A 20,086-nucleotide genomic window follows, 5' to 3' on the forward strand; every position below is an offset into this window, starting at 1 on the left:
TCCAGATACTGTGTTAGGGGCTGGAGATAAAAGGGTGCTCAACTTAGCCATAATATTGCCCCTTACGAAGTTCCCAGCCTCTGGCTGGAGAAATAGACATTCACTATGCAAGGAATTACTCATGTTCTAAGTGCTATGAAGGGAAACTATAGGCATAAGAAAATGGGGGGGACCTAACTTACTTGGGAAAGGCTGTGGGGGTTGTCAGGCTGTTCTTGGTGATGAGATTTAAACAAAGGCCAGAAATAATACTGGAAGTTCCTAGGTGAAGAAGTAGATCTACAATTTCCCAGTTAGTAGGAGCAACTCTGTGTGTGTAAAGGAGATTGGTGCATTTGAGGAGCCAAAAGAGTACTCTGTCACTCGAACTTGATGTGGGAAGGGACTTGAAATGACTCTAGAGCCAGAGTCTGGGAAATGACATGACTAGATTACTTTTCTTTAATCGCTTTTTAATGGTCTCTCACCTGCCTTATAGAAAATGGATTAGAGGGGGTCAAGAGTAGATATGGAGAGAGCTGTTAGGAGGCTATTTATAGTTACCCGGTGAGAAATAGTGGAAGCATTGCAGCTAGGGGAGTGACAGTGGACATGGAGAGAAGTGGACAGGTTACAGAAGTATGCAGGAGATGCAGTTCTCGGGGTTTGATGGTGTACTGAATATGTGGAGTGATGGAGGAGGTATCAGCATAGTTCTGGCTTAGGCATTCAGTCACAAGTTTTGAGTACTTTGCTTGAAGAGGGCATTTCTAGCATTTATGTGCTCTGGAAGAGAATACAGTATTTAGTGCTTTTTTATGATGATGATCACATTTTTTTCATGCTGTAGATATTGCACCACCATATTGCCTTAGTAGAGAAACTAGCTTTGACTACTTCTGGATGCCCACTTGTGATTCAGTGCAAGAACTTCAGGATTGTGCATTTCATTGTTCCCAGAGAAAGAGATTGCCATGATATTTACAATTCTTTGCTACAACTCTCAAAACAAGGTACTGTTTTTAGAGACCAAAGCTTACTTAATTTTGAGATGGATTATCTAAGATACTTAATATGCCATTGTTACTTTTTGCTTGAAGTTACTCTTAAGTTCTTGTGCACTCTATTCCAAAAAATTTGGCTTGGAAATAATTAGATACTTCTGATCTGAATTGTAAGAATGGTTTCCACAGAAGGGGTAGGAGTAAGGAAAAAGTTAAACATTTAGAGTACAGATTTTAAAAACCATAGATATATATTAGTTTTTAAAGTTTGTTGGTAGCCAACAGCAGAGGTTTTTTTTTTTTTTTTTTCCTCCCCTCAAGTGGGTATCCACAACCAAGGGGAATAACTTGGAAATTGATTGCTAAATGAAAAGTTAAGGAAGTTCAGGCTCCTCTGGTAGCAGTGGGACCAATGAATTTAATTGACCAGAGTGGAGCATAAGGGAGATGATCAGAGGGAAAAGAGAGGGTGAATCCTACTTTACTAAAGGTAGGAGTGAGAGGAGTGTAGGCTGGAAAAAGGAATCCTGTCACTATGCCTTTGGGATCTGGAGGCTTCCTTCCCCCAACATGACTTGAATTATGTAGATCTTTCCAGGGGACAAAGCACACTGGTTACTGAATGTTACTTTGTCATTGAACACCTGGACTGCAGTGGTCTAGGTATATATACACCCTTCTTTCCTAACACATAAAGCCTGTAGCATTTATCCCGTTGTCCCAAGTTAAGCCAGATCTTATAGTAAAGATAGTTCTGTCACTTTAGGGGCTTAATATTATTCAGGAGTAAGTGCTTTCTGGAGCTCTGGGCAATCATTGCCAGTTTTGGTCGACACTGTCGTGTGGGAACATTTATGCAATCTCATGTTCTATATGCCATCTCTAGTTTTCTATCACAACATTAGTATTTCAATTTTATATCTCATTTGGGAAGTGTAGTGGGTGAGCAGTGTCTGTGTCATTAAAATTATACTTTTAAGAAAAGGAAATATTATACTATTTAATATAAAAGTATTGTTTCTTAGCTTTTGTTGATGATATAAATTGAATCTCAGATTGATATGTATGCCTTTAGATGCGATCATTTGAATTAAAGACCTGAGAAAATAAATTGAGTTCAAATATGTTCAGGTATTAGTTATCTCTTTGAAAATTTTAAAGAAAAAATGGAGGGATAAAACTGAAAAATTACTGTTATTTGTAGAGTTTTAAATCCTAGTCGTATCATAACATTTATGTATTTTGTATACTATAGCAAAATATGAAGATCTCTATGCATTCTCTTATAATCCCAAACAAAATGATTTGGAACGACTACGAGGCTGGCAGCTCATTGACCTTGCCGAGGAGTATAAGAGGATGGGAGTGCCAAATTCAAACTGGCAGCTGTCTGATGGCAACCGAGAATACAAGGTAGCTCAGCAACTTTTTTTTTTATATTCCAGTTAACATACACTGTGATATTAGTTTCAGGTGTACAGTATAGTGATTCAGCACTTCCATACAACACCGGGTGCTCATCATGACACGTGCCCTCCTTAATCCCCATCCCTATTTCACCCATCTCCCCACCCAACTCCCATCTGGTGACTATCAGTTTGTTGTTTATGGTTAAGAGTCTGTTTCTTGGTTTGCCGCCCTCTCTTTGTTCCCCTTTGCTGATTTGTTTTGTTTCTTAAATTCCACATATGAGTGAAATCACACAGTATTTGTCTTTCTCTGACTTATTTCGACTTAGCAACCCTTTGGAGAAATTCAGAAAGTGTTAGTACTGAGAGAGTGTCATAGTAGTAAGTTGTCTATATATTGCTATGTACTGTTCTTGCATTTAGTAAGTTTTAAAGTTTTTTAAAGCTGTTTTTTAACTTCATAGTTTTTGAACTGTGGGTAGAATGGTTATATTTTATTTGATTTTTACAGATTTGTGAAACTTATCCCAGAGAACTTTATGTTCCCCGAATAGCAAGCAAACCGATAATTGTTGGTAGTTCCAAGTTCCGGAGCAAGGGAAGATTCCCAGTTCTTTCCTATTATCATCAAAATAAAGAGGTAAGAAGAGATTTTCTTTTTCTTTTTTTCTTTTACAAATGTGGTATAACCCCCCTTCAGGTTTAAGTATCCAGTGAACACTCATTTTTACATAGGGAGGTCATTATTACAATGTTGCTGATAGAGAAGTGTTGGCTTTTCTCTTGATTACGTTTTTTGAAATTTTAAAATTACCCTGAGATATAGAAACTTTTATACTTGTCATTGTTCTTTCCTCCCCTATCCTCCTTCAGTCTTTCCTTTCTTCTGGTAGGGGTTTGAAAATAATGAAATTAGTGAATAGTTAGGTTCTTCTTTCTTGTGGTTCTCTTTTGATCCTGCTTATATTTGGGGAAACCAGATGGTTTTGACAAATCAACTATTGAGAAAAAGAAGAGAGCCAAGGGTATTTCAGGCTCACAATTTTTATAGAAAGCTCTTCCAATCAGAAGGATTTTGCAATACGGAGAGGGGGAGGAGACATCTTTATACTGAGATGCTTTAATAGGTATTGCTCATTACAGCAAAATTTTCCTTTGTAGCTTGTAAGAGTAGGCCACAAGGTACTATGTGTTAGATGCTTTATATGCGTGAAGTCCCATGATAATTTTATAAGGTAGGCTCTGCTAATTGTCACTTTCATCCTGTAAAGAGAGGGTAAATCACTTTTCCTATATCTAACAGCTAGCAGGTTGTGGAGTTCCATGCCAGTACTGACTCCCACTGCTTTGTGACCTGATTTTTTCTCCTCAGGAAGCTTTTAGAATCTTTATTCCTCAGTGTTCTGAAATTTCACAGTGAAGTGCCTTGGCGTGTTTTTTTTTAATTCTATCTGGGAACTCACTTTTGGGAAGTTACTTCTCTATTTCTGTGGTAACTTCCTCTCTTCTGTTACTTTTCTTTGTACTTGTGTGTGTGTGTGTGTGTGTTAGTTGGCAAGTGGGCTTCTGTAAGCCTCCGTTTTTCTTAGTTTTCTCTCCGATTTTCCATCTCTTTCTAGTTTTTAGAAAATTTCCTCAACTTTGTTTCCAGTCCACCTCTTTATTTTTGCTCAACCATTTTTAAAATCTAAGAACTCTTTCCTATTTTCTGAACTTTTTAGACATTTTTCTATTCTTGGCTGTGATGACTGGGTTCTCTGAAGACATTAAGAATTTTTTTAAAAGAATTCTTTTGCTCCCCACATTAGTTGTCTGTTGCTCACTGCATTAGTTGTCTGTTGCTCAGAGTTCCTTTTTGCTGTTTATTTTGCTTTTTTTGTTTTTCATGTCTTTCAGATATCTGATTCTTGGCTGGCCTCTCATACTTAAAGAGTGAGGTACCACAAGCTATTTAGAAGTTTGTGTGCATGAGTGATTTCTGTCTTTGGATTCTTTCTGTTGTTAATTTTCATCCCAATATGTGTGTTAGTTCTGTCCAGGATTCAAGTGTGGGAAGGCAGATTCGAGGATCTCACATTTTTTTGTAGGCTTTACTTCATCCTCTTGTTTTGGGGGGGTATAGGGCTTCGCTCCCACCCACATCTGTGCATATTGTCCAGAGTCTTCAGGTTAATCCTTTTCATAGAATAAACTTTGTCTTCAAGGTGAGGGAAGATCGGGGAGCCTTAACTAGTCTCTATCTGAATATTCAACCAATTCTCTTTTCAGTTACACTCCAGCTCAGGCTTTCAGAGGTACCAAATCAATGCTTGCTTATTGTTGACTTATAACAACTTGGCCACTTTTTTTGTTCTGGTAAATTGGTCATTACTAACTTGTCAATCGATTGCTTTCATTTCCTGAAATTTTATTAACATCTCTACTCTATTTTTCTCTCCTTTTCCGTTCTCTTTAATCTTTTGATTTATACATTTTAGATGTCTTCATTAGAACTTTACTTGGGTTTTAGAAGGGAGCCAGAGGTAAAAAGTAAAACTTTAAACAGAAATTCCTAATCTGTTCTTCATAGCAAGTCATAGGGAGTTATGACTGGTTATGGCCTCTGTTTGACACACCCATGTTTGTGTACATTGTTTATTGGAAAGCTGGGCTGAAAATAGATATTCAGTGCCTAACTTAGAAAGTACGTCTGAAAAGAATTTTATATTTTATATTTTATTTTCTTCTATTTTACTAAATTCTCATGGTTTTATTTTGTATGTATACTTTTTTTTTTCCTTAATGATGCTATGGCTGGAATGATTGGGTATGGTTAAGTTGGAGTTGGTATTGATGAAATTGGAGAAAAAATATATGGGTCTAAATCTTCTAATCTTTTTTTAAGACTTTGAACAAGAGTAAATATCTAATCCACCATAATATTGGGAAAACTTATGTAACATCGAGATGTTCACGTAGTGTTTAATTCAAATAGGATGTCAAGGTGAATATCTTCTAATTGTCCTGCCAACTTAAACAGATTACGCATTTGATTTTAACTTTTGTTTTTCTTTTAAGCATTTTTGTTTAAGACATGTTTTAGACATCTTTGGATAATCTGTTGTTTTCTGTCCTTTTAAAATTAGGCAGCCATTTGTCGATGTAGTCAACCACTATCAGGATTCAGTGCCAGGTGCCTGGAGGATGAACATTTGCTTCAAGCCATTAGTAAAGCCAATCCAGTCAATCGCTATATGTATGTCATGGATACCAGGCCCAAAGTATGTGTCTTGAATCTAGTACAGTCTGTTAGTTTAATTATCTTTGATACTTTAATTAATGAGAGTTGATCAATTTACCCATATTTAACCTATCTGAATCCCAGTTTTAAATTAACTGAGGCTAATGATACTGAGGAAAGCAGTCTTTTAAAGGATACCAGCTTAGGAGACCTGTTTCCCAGATGGTGATTTCTCATGTCTTCTGATTTATATATAAATTTAGAAAAACAGATTTTTATATTGGAAACTCTTGATAGTGTGGAAGTCTTATATTATTATGAAGAAATATTAAATAGTGTATGTATTGTGAAAAATTAGAAAATCTTATTCTTTTGGTAGAATTTTTAATTGTCAAAACACTTTGTGTTAAAATAATGGGCCTTAATTTGAAATATTCAAGAAAATAAGGAAAATAGTGAGTTAGGAAACACTGAACTAGAGAATTATAAATAGTGAACAGGAAATAGTTGTTCTGTTAGGCATCTGTAATGTTAGGTTCAATTTTTATCATTGAGACAAATGTCAGAATCCCTTTTTCTTTTTATAAACACAGTTAAGCAACTAATTCATATAGGATCCTGAAACTAAAGTAGTTAAAATCCTGAATGGTAATAGCTAACATTACTTTTAATTTTTATTATAGCATCGAATGCAGAGCTGGTGGGCTACACAAAAGGACATTGGCAGAATTATAGTGAGGATTTCTTCAAAAATCTGGAATGATGAGAAAATAAGAGAAAGCGATGAGAAAAAGCGAGTGAGCGATATAGAGCACAATTTTAGGCAGCTTTGTTGAAAGGAATGGTAGCTGTTTTAGAAGTTATTCTCATCATTATGCATTCTCACAAAAAATAATGGAGGAAACAGAAGATGAGATTAATTTGAGTAAATTAAGAAGTATTAAAACCTAGAAATTGATAATTTGATAATTTTTTATCTTGTTAACAAGAAAAGACTTTCTTAGAAGTCAAGAATGTTGGTGATATCTCTTGTAAGACAAATTTTATTTTTCTTCCTTGTTTAATCTGGGTGGGTTCATTGGTCAGAATTACTTCCAGGTGATACTAGATATAAAAGATGGTTGTAATACAAGACTTTCTGAATATGAGGCCTGAGGGTGATCTGTTCCCAGGACCTAGTACCTCTTATTTATATAATTGACTTCTACACAGAAAATAGGCCTTTCTTTGGTAGTTTTGTTTGTACTATTTAAACTTCAACTTGACTGGTAATAATGTGGAACCATTTTAATATCTAACTCTCACCTTTGTCATCATAGGTGCTGAATAACCAGTGAGTCAGTAGGTAGAATTGAACTGTTCTTGTTACCAACCTGGGCCCCCATCTACTGAATGAAAAGTTACTTTTTCTTCCAATTTAGGTTTTGTTTCATCCAAGTTCATAAGAATATTTTGTAAACTGTAGTAATGTGCAATATGAAATCCTAGTCTGAAAGAATTAAACATACCAAATCTTAAATGAACCTCTGATAGCATTTGATCTAGTGACCAAAGACCATGGGCCAGTGGCAGTCTGTTTTCTCCTTAGAGACCAGTTTTGGCCCAATTTTTGGAGATGCATCGAGCTAGTGGATTATATGCCATGGTATGTACTGTGTGGGCCTCCAGTAATCTCTAATATGGAGAACCTCAAATAATCTGACGTCTATTTCAGATCCAAATTTTTCAGGGTCCCTGTGGCTCTCTGAATGATCTTGTGTTCCACACAGGCTTGCTCTGAAGTGAATCTAATAGGTTCATCCTGTAACAGAAAACTTCCCAGCTCGGCTCATCTCTGAATCATTTAGGATTCAGATAAGAGATACTTTTCTTTTTTAAATTTTGAAATATTATAAACATATGGAAAACTAAAAACATAAGTGAATTAGTTTCATAAATTATTTGTGGGGGAACTTCTTGTCTGACCTTTCCATTATATAGCAATTGTGTTGTTACTTTATATAAAGTGTCCTTACTCTTAATAACATACGTGACATTTTTACTTGTTAAAAATGGTAGCATATTCAGTTTTGAGGAGTTCTTTAAACTCTGCTAAAATATGGTTTATTTAGTATTTTCATGATGCTTTGGTAAACTAAACAAAAGCAATTTGTCTCTAAATTTCTAAAACTTTAAATTTCAGCTGAATGCTATGGCCAACAGAGCAGCTGGAAAAGGTTATGAAAATGAAGACAACTATTCTAACATTAGATTTCAGTTTGTTGGAATTGAAAATATTCATGTCATGCGGTCCAGCCTTCAGAAATTACTGGAAGGTATGATTATTTTTTGCCTTTGAGGCAACTTTTATCTAATAGAAATATAATGTTAGCACATTATAAAATTTAAAACTATGTAATTTAAAATTTTCCAATATTCACATTCAAAACGTAAAAAAAAAAGTTGAAATTAATATATTTTACGTAATCTATTAAAAACATGTTAACATGTAATCAGTGTAAAAAATAAGTAGTGACACATTTTAGATTTTTTTCCTTTAAGTCTTAAAAATTGTCTAGTATGTATTTTACACTGTTAAATCACATCTCAGTTTGGACTACCCATGTGTCAGTTCGGGTAGTGGCTACTGTGTTGGACAGTACAGTTCTAATGGTTTTGCAAAAAAAAATGGTTATTATTAGATAAAAATTTTTGCTTAGTCTGTACAGTGAAGATTAATAGTAATGCTCCATTTAAGTATTAAGGTATCTTTCCAGTTGTGGTGCGGAATTTTAAAAATTAACATATCAGACTTTTAAACACTTAGTCCTCCAAATTTTTTTTTTTTAAAAGAGATTGGAGCTTTTTTTAAGCACAAAGAATGACAGAAAAATGAACCCCAAAAATCCAATATTGAGGTTCTAATAGCATCTTTTCATTTACAGGGTCTTGTTTTTTATTTTGTCCTCTTCCTCCCATTCACTCACTCAGAGCTTGAATAGGAGAAGTGGAGATTCTAGCCGCATTCTAATGAAATGTTTTTTTTCCCCTTTTTAGTCAATGGTACCAAAGGGCTTTCTGTCGGTGACTTCTACTCTGGTTTGGAGAGCTCAGGATGGCTTCGCCATATCAAAGCTGTTATGGATGCTGCAATCTTCTTAGCCAAAGTAACTCTTCTTCGCTCATATTTTGTTTGCGGATTTATAATGGTTGGGAAGGAATGCATTTATTCTGTTGGGTGCTGGTACCCTTTCCAGTCAGATAACTTTTATGTTTTACTTCTTCAATGAGGCTTACTTTAATTCAAGCTTTAAAAGATCATGTAGCACTTCATGTAGGGACTTAAAAAGAAATCCCCAGACACTTGGAAACAGCAGATTTGGTTTTGTTTTTTGTTTGCTTTGTGTTTTGTCTTGTTTTTTGGAAGTTATGCTGTGACAGCATTGTCCTTGCTCTTCCTTGTAATGCAGTACTTGCTATTATAGTTTTTGAGTCAGTAGTACTTAACTGATATACCTAAAATGTATTCTGCTGTAATCTAAGTATGTGATCTTCCTTTTCAGGCAATAATGGTTGAAAATGCAAGTGTGTTGGTCCATTGTTCTGATGGTTGGGATAGGACTTCCCAGGTTTGTTCCCTTGGCTCTCTTTTATTGGATTCCTACTACAGGACAATCAAAGGATTCATGGTAAGGAGTGATTTGGCTAGACCAGTGATTCTCAAATAGGAGTGATTTTGTCCTCCCAGGAGACATTTGGCAATGTTAGGAGACAGTTCTGGTTGTTACAAAGAAAAGGGTGCACCTGGCACTTAGCTGGTAGAGGCCCAGGATGCTGCTAATATTCTGTCCTGCAGAGGCTAGCCCCTGCAGCAAAGACCTAACTGGCCCAAAAGGTGTATAGTGCTGAGGCTGAAACACCTTGAGTTAGACTGATTTCCATTTGTGCTATCTCTTTGACAATAAGTTTTAAATTTAAAAGTATTTTTTCATCTACAGCCATACCACCCTGAACGCGCCTGATCTTGTCTAAGTTTTTTTTCTAAAACGTTACAGTAGAAATATTCAGTATTTTCTCCTTCATTTTTATCCAACAAATATGAGTGATGTAAAACAAGGCACAAATGAGAGTACTTAAAAATTATGTTCTAGAGGAAACTTTCTATTTAAAATGCCTTCATTCGCTAATTGTAATTACACATTAGTTAGCATGTTTTATATCCGAAGATTAAATTTCTAGTTGAACAGATTTTCTGCTTTGTGAAGCTAAAGCCCTGGCTCCTGTTTTTTGTTTGTCTTTTAACACGTGATCAGATTAACTTATGTTTTCAAAATTTACATCTTAATTCATGACAAGTAAAGTAAGTAAAGAGATCGTAGAAAGTTTTCATTAGTTTAGAATAATGAAATGCAGTGCCATCTTGAAGCAGGGGAAGATTTAACATCACCAGCTCCCTTTCAGCACCATTATTTGGTGGCACTGACATACTGAATCTTAGGCTGAATGGAAGTGCTGCTAATAAAATTATGTGCAGCTTACCTTAAGAGTATAAGATGAGGAATATGTTCTTTGCCATGTTTGGCTTTAATTGTTTGCTAGACATTCAAATGAAATCATGTAATAAATGCCCAGGGACAGTGTGAGAGCTTCCCAGGCAAAAGGAACAATGAGAACCAAAGCATAGCTCCGTAGGCTGAATGCAGATGATATGTGATGGCTGGAGTTCAGGGTGTTAGAGTGGGATGCTTGGGTGCAGAAGGATATAGTAGGATGAAGGGCTCAGGAAGAGGAGACTGGAATTTGGCCTTTACCCCCTTTGGATAGTGAGAGCCATTAAAGGGCTTTAAATAGAGGAAACAGTAACTTGCTTGGGTCTGCTTTGTAAAAAGATGGCTTGATGTCTTCAAGGTGGAGGGTAGTGGAAATGGAGCGGGGAGACCAGTGTAGAAACTGGTAGGATAACTCAGGAGAGAAAAGAGGGCCAGGAGTAAGGCAGTATCACATGAATGCAAGAGGAGGTAATAGGTTCAACCTCCAGGGATGCTGAGAAAGTAGAATCAGTAAGAATTGTTGCTGGGTTGGATGTGGAGAAGAGAGGAGGCCTTTTCCAGGATGATTTCCAGTCTCTGGACTCAGGTGCTAGGATGGATGGTGCTGTTCTCTTGCTCTCTACTGAGAGAAGCAGAAGTCTCAGTGCAGTGAGAAAGATACTGAGTTAAGTTTTCGATGTGGGTGTGTAGAGGACCGGCAGACGGCCTGCAGTAAAATCTGGGGCTCAGCCTGAAGACCACCTGCCTGAGGTCACACAGTTGTGGAAGCAGCAAAGCTAGGATTTGAGCCCATGCAACATGGCTCCAGAAACTGTATCTTTCCCTGTCACGTTATATGGCCTTCTGCAAAATTTACAACAAAGAAGCTAAAGGTGGCTTTTTAAAAAAAATCCCTGGCAGTGAGTACTACCTCCCTCTACCTCCCTTCTTTCTTTTGGGGTGAGTTTCTCCATCCCGTCATTTTGTCCGGTAGGAATTTAACCTCCCTGTTCTAGAGTGTGTTTAGCTGAGAATAAGGATCATGTTGCCTCTTGGTGCTTCTTCAATGATGCTTCTTCTCTCCCCTTAGTTATGGAGTTTGTTTTGTCAGTCTTCAGGCGATTTCTGGGGTATTTAGGATGATTTGATCATTATCTATTTGTGTTCAACTGACAAGACCAGCCTGGGACCCTCCTACCCCACCGCCATCTTATCTCCCCCTACAGGTGGCAGTTTTGGCACTGTAAAGAATGTACTTGGTGATTATGTAATGAAATTATGAGATATATTAAATACTAGGAAGGTATGTTGTGTAAGTTAGACTGACAAAAATTAGAAGCCTATTACTTCAGTAGAGTTGTGACAGACAAAATACATAAAGAGAGTCCATTCAAGAGGTTGGATATTACCGTCTGAATTTGAATATACACTTTTTATTGGTGTCTTTATCATTTTTTTTCTGGTAAGTACTGTATAAGTAATGTACCACAAGTAAGCCAAAAGGTTTAAAGCATACACCCCAGTCTACCACCCACAGTTAACACTGTTAACAACTTGATTTACATTTTCGTAGCCTTTTTTCTATGCAGATACCATCATTAGACATACAGAAATGTAAATGTGCTAACGCTTTATAACATGTAATTTTCACTTAAAATACAATAAATACAACCGAAATGACTTATGTCACAGGATTACTATATTTCTTTTCTGTGTCATTTTTAGTCTTTGTTAAACCAACCTCTACTCCAGGTTCTTGCTGTCTTTTGCCTATAATTGAACAAAAGTTTGTTTTGTTTTATTTGCAACCATAAGTTAAAAGGGTAAATGCTGTTAAGATAATAGGATTTAATCCATGTTAAACAAAAGGAATTGAAAGTAGTTGTAAAATGGGTTTGCTTTTTCTCATTAAGGTTTTAATAGAAAAGGATTGGATCTCTTTTGGACATAAGTTTTCAGAGAGGTGAGTCATAGTTTTTACATTTATATATTTTGTAAGATTAGTAAAACCATTTTAGAGTGCCAGACTGTTTCTCTTCTTCATGAACTTGCATATCCAGTGGTAGGTGAGAGTGCTATCGGTTTTTTTGTATGAAAACTGACTTAATTTTTTCTGTCATTTCTTTCAATTCTCATACCTTTGTTAATTTTTGTGGCAGTTTATTACCTTCCTTTTTGTCTGGACTGTGGTACTTAGAAGGTAATCCTTTACAGTTGTTGAAAAACTTACAGATTTAAATTGTTTTTAATAAAAACATTATGCTTTTTTTATGACAATAGAGTAGTGTTTTAGGTTCATGTGTATGTGTTTAAATTTGATAATACCGGAATAATTGACTTCTTTCAGAGGCATTTTTAAAAGCTTGTACTTTCTGGGGGGCTAGGTGTGGCCATTTGGATGGTGACCCAAAGGAAGTCTCACCGGTGTTTACTCAGTTCTTGGAGTGTGTGTGGCATTTGACCGAACAGTTCCCACAAGACTTTGAATTCAATGAAGCATTTCTTCTTCAGATCCATGAACATATTCATTCATGCCAATTTGGAAACTTCCTTGGAAATTGTCAGAAGGAAAGAGAAGAGCTCAAGTAAGACAGTTTGCATAAAATGGGCTCTTTTTTCCCTACTTGGTTGAGGTCTAACATAAATCATAGTGGAATATAATAAAATATCTTGACAGTATGTAATAGAACTGAATTTTATTGTAAAGATTTTATTGACTGGTATTTCTGAAGCTAAGTACCCTCTATCCCTCACATCCTCAGGTTAATAGTAAAAACATTTTAAAAATTTGTTTTGAAATGTAGCATACATACAGAAAAGTACATATGGCATAAGTGTGAAGCTCAATAAATCTGAAACTCATCCATCTATGTAACCAGCACCCAGAACAAGAAACCTTACCAACACCCTGGAAACCGCCATCCTACTCCTCTCTAGTCTGAATGTATATTTAGAACAGAAAAATCTTAACATTATTTTATTTCTTAGAAAGTAGTGGTCATTAAGCTTTAAAGTTTGGTAAAGGATTTAAAAACTGTTGGTTTTAAGGTAAGACGAAGCCTTATAGTTTTCCTCACATTTCTAAGCAGATAATTTTTTGGGGAAAATAGATCTATGTTGGCTGTAGTGTCTGTCCCTGAGTTGGGTCTCATGCCTCTTCTTTCCTAATCAGTCTTTGGGGAGTAGGGGTTTCTGGCTAAATTTTGATACAAAGGAAATGTGGGATAAGGCTGTGAGAAGTGCTTACATATAAATTTTTTTTAGGTTGGGTTTCTGAGTTTAGATTTCTTACAAGTCAATAAAGAGCAGTTATAGATCCTTGAATGTTCAAGTGACGTATTAGAGAAGCTAAATCTGGTAGTAGTTTGAAGATAGCCACATGCTCTCACTTTCAACAGAGTTGAAGGCAGAACTGGGAGCACTTGGAAGATTCTAAAGACGTGTAAAGGGAACTACAAGTGAAACAAGAGTATGACAGAGGTGCAAATCAAAGAGCATTCAGACTTCGCTCTGTGCTATAGTAACTCACAGTAGTGTATCATAATTTGGAGCAGGCGACTCCGAGAGTACAGAGCTCTTTTAGGAAACACTGTTCTCAGTTAGTGCCAAACGTCCTCTACAAAGGAAGATGATAATAAAAGCACTTATTTCCTAGTCGTCTTTCTCTAAGAACTTACTTATTGGTCATCTTAGGGGTTTAGAAAAATGAGCAGACTCTCCATTTTCCCCCTGTACCCCCATCTATTTTATATTTATTTGGTAAATATACTATCTAAATCATTCTACCCTTTATCCATTTACTTTACCTAACTTACTCTTAGAGTTGCAATATGATTGGCATCTTTTTACTGTTGAATAATGTCCTGATTTTTCCTAATTCCCTTTTTTGCTACTCACTCACACTTAAACTTGTCCCTGCTCTGTAATACATGTTACTACAGCCCAGATATAGGGCTAAGAGAATGAGGCCAAAGAGTGATACAAGTGTCTTACTCTATATACATGTGTATGGTGATTTGAAATAGGTATGACAGAGACCATGTTTATGAAATTGTGTGAGTCGAATCTCTTAACGTGTATGGTTGTGAGAGAAAATGATAGACCTGTGTTATGTTCAGAGAGACATGGTTTTATTTATTTCATGATTATAAGTGAAAGGAGAAAAGGGAGAATACAGAATTCAGAGACAAGGTAAGGTTAGGTTGCAAAGAGAAGGAAAAATTAAAAACTTAAATCTACTTGAGAGACAATTGCCTGATTGATAAAAATGAGTATTAGCATCTGTGGGATAGATCTTTGTTTTTCTCATTACACTAAGGTTAAAGGAAAAGACTTACTCCCTGTGGCCATTTCTCCTGGATGACCAAAAGAAGTATTTAAATCCTCTCTACAGTTCCAAATCTCCGAAATTTGCAGTTTTGGAGCCAAATACAGTATCTTTCAATTTTAAGTAAGTTGGCATCATTGAGGTATTTATACTTGATTTTTCTCAAACACAATTTATTGAGTTGTTATTTTTTGTTTTTGTCATAAAGGTTTTGGAGAAACATGTACCACCAATTTGATCGAACATTGCATCCTAGACAGTCCGTGTTTAATATAATTATGAATATGAATGAGCAAAATAAACAGTTAGAGAAAGATATTAAGGACTTAGAATCTGTAAGTATCCTGAAGTGTCTAATGCAATATATTTGGAATATTAAATTAGTGTATTTCCTTACTTCTGTTCTCAGTGTAAATTAGTATATCTAGAAACCTCCTGAGTACGCGACTGCTTCAGAATCACATCTCCTCTACTTTCAGTGGGTTAGTTTGAATTGCTTTCCCTGAATTGCAACATTGAAGTATTTGAAGTACAATTGACCCTTGAACCATATAGCTTTGAACTGCACAGGTCCACTTATAAGTGGATTTTTTTCGATAAATACAGTACAGTACTGTAAATGTATTTTCTCTTGTGATTTTCTTAGTAACGTTTTTTTTCCTCTAGCTTACTTTATTGGGAGAATACAGTATTAATACATACAACTTACAAATGTGTGTCAATGACTTTATGCTATTGGTAAGGTTTCTAGTCAACAATAGACTATTAGTAGTTTCATTTTTTGGGGAGTCAGAAGTTATATGTGGATTTTTGATTGCACGGGGTGTTGGTTCCCCCAACCCCTGTGTTGTTCAGGGGCCAACTGTATGTAGAAAAGTAGAGATATGAACATAATATCAGGGAATCTACCACTAGCTTTGTGAGATTTTAACATTTATCATATTCATTTCAGATCTTTCATGTTTTTGTTTTAAGAAATGAAACATGATAGATATATTTGAAGAAATATACTCCTCCTTACCCCTCCCCACCTACTTTGTACTGAATTTGGTGTTAATTGTTCTTGTGCATATTTCTATATTTCTACTATATTATATATGTTTTTTATCCACAATTTATAATATTGCTTTGTGTGATTTGAAATATTTTTATTTTATATTGAAGAAATACAAAAGAATATATTTTTACAAGGTATAAAAGAGCAACAGAAACATGAATGCACATATACCCTTCACCCAGTGTAAGGAACTGCGTGTTTATAAAACTATGTAAAGGTTGTTACATTGTCATGCTTCATTTACTCAACGTTGTTTTGAAATTTATCCATGTTGATACATGTAGCTTCGATTCATGTGTTTTATTAAATAACTACTGTATAACATTCTCTTATATGCATCTATCACAGTCCATTCAGCTACTACAGAACATTTAACTTGTTTTCAGTTTTGGATTTACATGATAACAAAGGAAGTTAAATGACTTTTCATATATTTGCTGGCCATTTAGTTTTTCCTGTTCTCTGAATGGCTTATTCAAACCTCCATTCATTTTTCTGTTGGCATATTTGCCTTTTCCTTATTGATCTGTAAGAGTTCTTTATACACCAGACATCAATTCTTAGTTAGTCATATATATATATATATCACAACATTTACAAAAGCATGGTTTCTTCTTTCATCTAACCTATATTGAACATGTAGTGTGTGTAATTAGTAATTTTTTTCAAATTTGGATTTTAGAAAATTAAGCAACGTAAAAATAAGCAAACAGATGGAATTCTCACCAAGGAATTGTTACATTCAGTTCATCCGGAATCACCTACCCTCAAAACTTCCTTGTGTTTTAAGGAGCAAACTCTGTTGCCTGTGAACCATGCTCTTCGAACTATAGAGGGCAGCAACCCAGCAGATAATCGCTACAGTGAATACGCAGAAGAGTTCTCCAAGTCGGAACCTGGTGTGGTCAGCTTGGAGTATGGTGTGGCCAGAATGACCTGTTAGGTCTGTAGAGTATTTTCTGGACTGACTGTAGTGCGAGAAATGGATTATTGTGAGAATGATCTGTGCGCATAACCAAAAGGAATTTGTCGAATAATGATCTTACAGTTTAAAAGTTGGAGAAAGGATAATAACTGCTCTTGTGAGAGAAATAAGTCCGTTTAATTGCATTTCCAGCAGGGAATGACTTTCAGTTCTTTATGAAACGAGTGGTGGTGGCAGATTTATTCAAAACACCATTTGTAATGTATGCTAGTGAATTGACATTTCTGTATGATTTATATGTTAATTACAGCCAAACATGAATAACCTTCCTTAACTGTAATTTAATTGCCAGGAAACAAACCTCGACAAAGTTCTCTCTTACTTAATAATTGACATGGCATGTACTTTTGATTATATAATTCTGTAACTATGAATATTTCCATATTTTGCCTATTAGTGATGTTTAATGTTGAAGTGCCATGAAAAATATTCTAAGAAAGCCTTAAAATCTGAATTTATTCTTCACTCTTAAGTTTTATAGGCAAGAGCAGGTTTTTGATTCTTTGGGTTTTTTTCTTTTGGTCAGCCTTGTTTTATTTGTAAAGAATTGCACCGTCGTTTCTGCAGGGGCTGCATGCTACAACACTCCTGTATAAACAGATGTGGAAGTGCAGTGTTCAGTTCATGGTCAGCTGCTCCCACGTCCATATTCAAAATTAATGAAACTGAAGGTTTCGTTCCGATTACAGTTTCTGCAGTGCTACATTTGATGACCAGTTTATTTACGACTAAGATTATTGATTTTTTGAATATGTGTAAACATATCTGACTTTCTTTTATGTATGGATTACTGCATTCTTTGATTCTTACTTTGTGGTTGGCTTTATTCCTTGGATAACTGTGTAACTTTAAAAAGCTAGGCTCTAAAACTGTTCCTAGAAACCATTATCTCTCAATGAGTTGCTCTTCCCAGAACAAACTTTCAGTTTCCCCCAAATTTTGGGGTTAAAAAAAGGGAAGTACAGATAGTTTAGACTTTGCTTGGTTGCATGAATTTTAAAGCAGCCATTTCTCTGTGGAACCTTTTTTTTCTCTCTGTTTACATAGGAATAAAAAAGGAAAATTAAAGATAGCCTAGTACAAAGTTAATGTTTAGCAAAAACAACTTAATGCTAAGAAAAGTTTCATTTTGCCATGTTTTATTAACTGTTCTGTGTGCCAGTAACATATCTGTAAATGACAAAAAACACAAAAACAAAAACCAATTCACATGCAATTGACAGTATCACCCAGCTGGCTTTAAAATTGAAGGTTTAAGTAACATGACTGGCAAGAGGTATGATTCAGGGGTAGTAGGAAACCTGGGTAGGATCCCTAATGCTTCTCTTTACTGTACGTATATCTATTATATTAGTTTTGAGCATAAATATCTTTTTCAAATGGGAAAAAAAGCTTTATTGTATGAGAACTTATCTAATCCTGTTTATTTTTCCAATGCTTTTGTGTAATGCATTATGTAATAAGAAAAATACTCCTTTTTAAACAGTAACAGAAATGTACTATAAAATACAGTTTGTGATTTAGCCAAGTCTATTTCCATACTGAAGCTCTGGGGCAGGAAACTTAATCTTTGTGACCACAAAGGGTAACTTTTGTGCCTTGTTACTTGGTTCCAGTTACTGATTATGGTTTTAGAATCTTCCATGGCAGACTTCTTATATTCAACTTTTTTTTGGTTCATTATCTTCAACTTCAGGCATATATATGTGTGTTTATGTGCTCACACATGGACTGAGAAATCAGTTACCATCTTAAGTGACCTACAGGGTATATGTTGGCAAAAAGCAGATTGTGTATATGTCTTATAAAATTTACTTTCAATGTGTTTGGGAATGTATAGCATGTAAATTATTACATATTATTTAAAGGTAATTAAATGTTCGTATTTTACTTTGGACGTTTTTCTTTTGAAAAAAAAAAAACAAACGGGATCAAGTTGTGATTGGTTTTTTTCTTTCCTCACTTAGGCAAATGGACCTGCACATTATACTAATCATAACACTATAAGGTTTGAGCAAGTCATTTTCTAAAAGGTTGATGTTGATAAATAATAACTGATATGTAAAAATAATTTCCAAAATATTTAAAATAGGTATAGTGGGCTAAAAGGTTCAGCATAGGTGATAATATCACTTAATTTCGGTGGAAGGCAATGTCCAGTATATACATTCAGGGTAAAATGTCTCACCAAAGGCAGATCTGGAGATAAACATGATGATGAAGATGACTTGCAGGAAAGAGTTTATATGGGAGTGTTTTGAAAGGTTAGCTCGGCTAGAAGCAGCTCAGAGAGTCTTGACTAAATAAAGATGGAGGGAAGTGCTTTTTTTTTTTTTTTTAAGTTCTCTTTATTTGGTGGAGTAGCAGGGCAGGGGGTAATATCAGGAACCCTCCCCCCTTTTTCAAGACTATTTTTTAAGAGAAGTTTTAGGTTCACAGCAAAATTGAGAGGAAGGTCCAGAAATTTTTTATATACCCCACCAGAGTAGGACCTTTGTAACAATTAATGAACCTGCTTAACACGTCATAATCACCCCAAGAAGTCCATAGTTTACCTTAGGGTTCATTCTTGGTGGTGTATATTCTGTGGGTTTTGGACGAATATATAATGGCCTTTATAGTATCACACAGGGTATTTTTCATGGCCCAAAAAATCCACTATGCTCTGCCTATTAATCCCTCCCTATCCCTCAACCCCTGGCAACCACTGATCTTTCTATTGTCTCCATAGTTTTACCATTTCTAGAGTGTCACATAGGAGGGATCATATAGTGTGTGGCCTTTCAGATTGACATCTTTCACATAATAAATGCATTTCAGGTTCTATGTTTTTTCATATCTTGATAGCTCACTCATTTCTTTTTTAGTACTGAGTAATATTCCATTGTCTAGATGTATCACAGTTTATTCATTCACCTATTGTAGGACACCCGACTTGCTTCCAAATTACGGCAATTGTGAATAAAGTTGTGTTTAAACATCCGTGTGCAGGTTTTTGTGTGGACAGAAGTTTTCATCTCCTTTGGGTAGATACCAAGGAATGTAATTACTGGGTTGTTTGTCGTAAGAGTATGTTTAATTTTGTAAGAAACTGCCAAACTGTCTTCCAAGGTGGCTGCACCGTTTCCCCCAGCAGTGAATGAGAGTTCCTGTTGCTCCACAGCCTCACCAGTGTTCAGTGTTGCCCGTGTTGCCAGTGTTCTGCATTTTGACCATTCCAATAGCCTTTTCTGACGTCTTTTTAAGGTCAGCTTGAGAGTACTGAAAATTTTTCAGTTGGCATTCTAAGTTGTATGAAATTCTGTTCATTTACAGAACTATTGAGAGTAATTGCAGACTGTTATCAGTGATGTTGATCCATTTTCATTGGCCAAATTTTTGTTGTTTTGTTGGCTTTTCCATGCAGTAGTCCAATTGGCATTAACATGTTTTGGTTAGTTAAAATGCAGAACCTATTTTTAAAAATACATAACTATAAGCTTTAGAAATCTGTAGAAAAAGATCAACTGTAATCTAAAATCATTGAATATCTGAAGAACAGAATATATGCTGTTGTACTTGTCTTCTAAGAAAAAAACACCAATTTCTGCCATTTTT

The 20,086-nt window shown here is 35.5% G+C and overlaps 1 protein-coding gene across 2 annotated transcripts in view; it reads left to right on the top strand.

The window, feature by feature from the left end:
* MTMR6 (myotubularin related protein 6) overlaps nt 1-19,469 on the top strand; it is a 33,959-nt gene extending 14,490 nt beyond the window's left edge. The window contains exons 3-15 of one of the 2 annotated variants that reach the window (XM_045797085.2): nt 830-992; nt 2,239-2,396; nt 2,904-3,032; nt 5,518-5,652; nt 6,296-6,409; nt 7,795-7,927; nt 8,649-8,758; nt 9,155-9,280; nt 12,034-12,083; nt 12,505-12,705; nt 14,439-14,570; nt 14,656-14,782; nt 16,187-19,469. In XM_045797085.2, the coding sequence (XP_045653041.2) occupies nt 830-992; nt 2,239-2,396; nt 2,904-3,032; nt 5,518-5,652; nt 6,296-6,409; nt 7,795-7,927; nt 8,649-8,758; nt 9,155-9,280; nt 12,034-12,083; nt 12,505-12,705; nt 14,439-14,570; nt 14,656-14,782; nt 16,187-16,447 (1,839 nt within the window). In that variant the 3' untranslated portion in view covers nt 16,448-19,469. The remainder of the gene's footprint in view (nt 1-829; nt 993-2,238; nt 2,397-2,903; nt 3,033-5,517; nt 5,653-6,295; nt 6,410-7,794; nt 7,928-8,648; nt 8,759-9,154; nt 9,281-12,033; nt 12,084-12,504; nt 12,706-14,438; nt 14,571-14,655; nt 14,783-16,186) is intronic. The other variant, XM_045797084.2, reaches the window with a different exon arrangement.
* Nucleotides 19,470-20,086: the final 617 nt, after the last annotated feature.

This window comes from Ursus americanus, chromosome 10, assembly GCF_024610735.1.
Source record: "Ursus americanus isolate L20-20 chromosome 10, mUrsAme1.1.p, whole genome shotgun sequence".
In the NCBI taxonomy this organism is placed as follows: Eukaryota; Metazoa; Chordata; class Mammalia; order Carnivora; family Ursidae; genus Ursus; species Ursus americanus.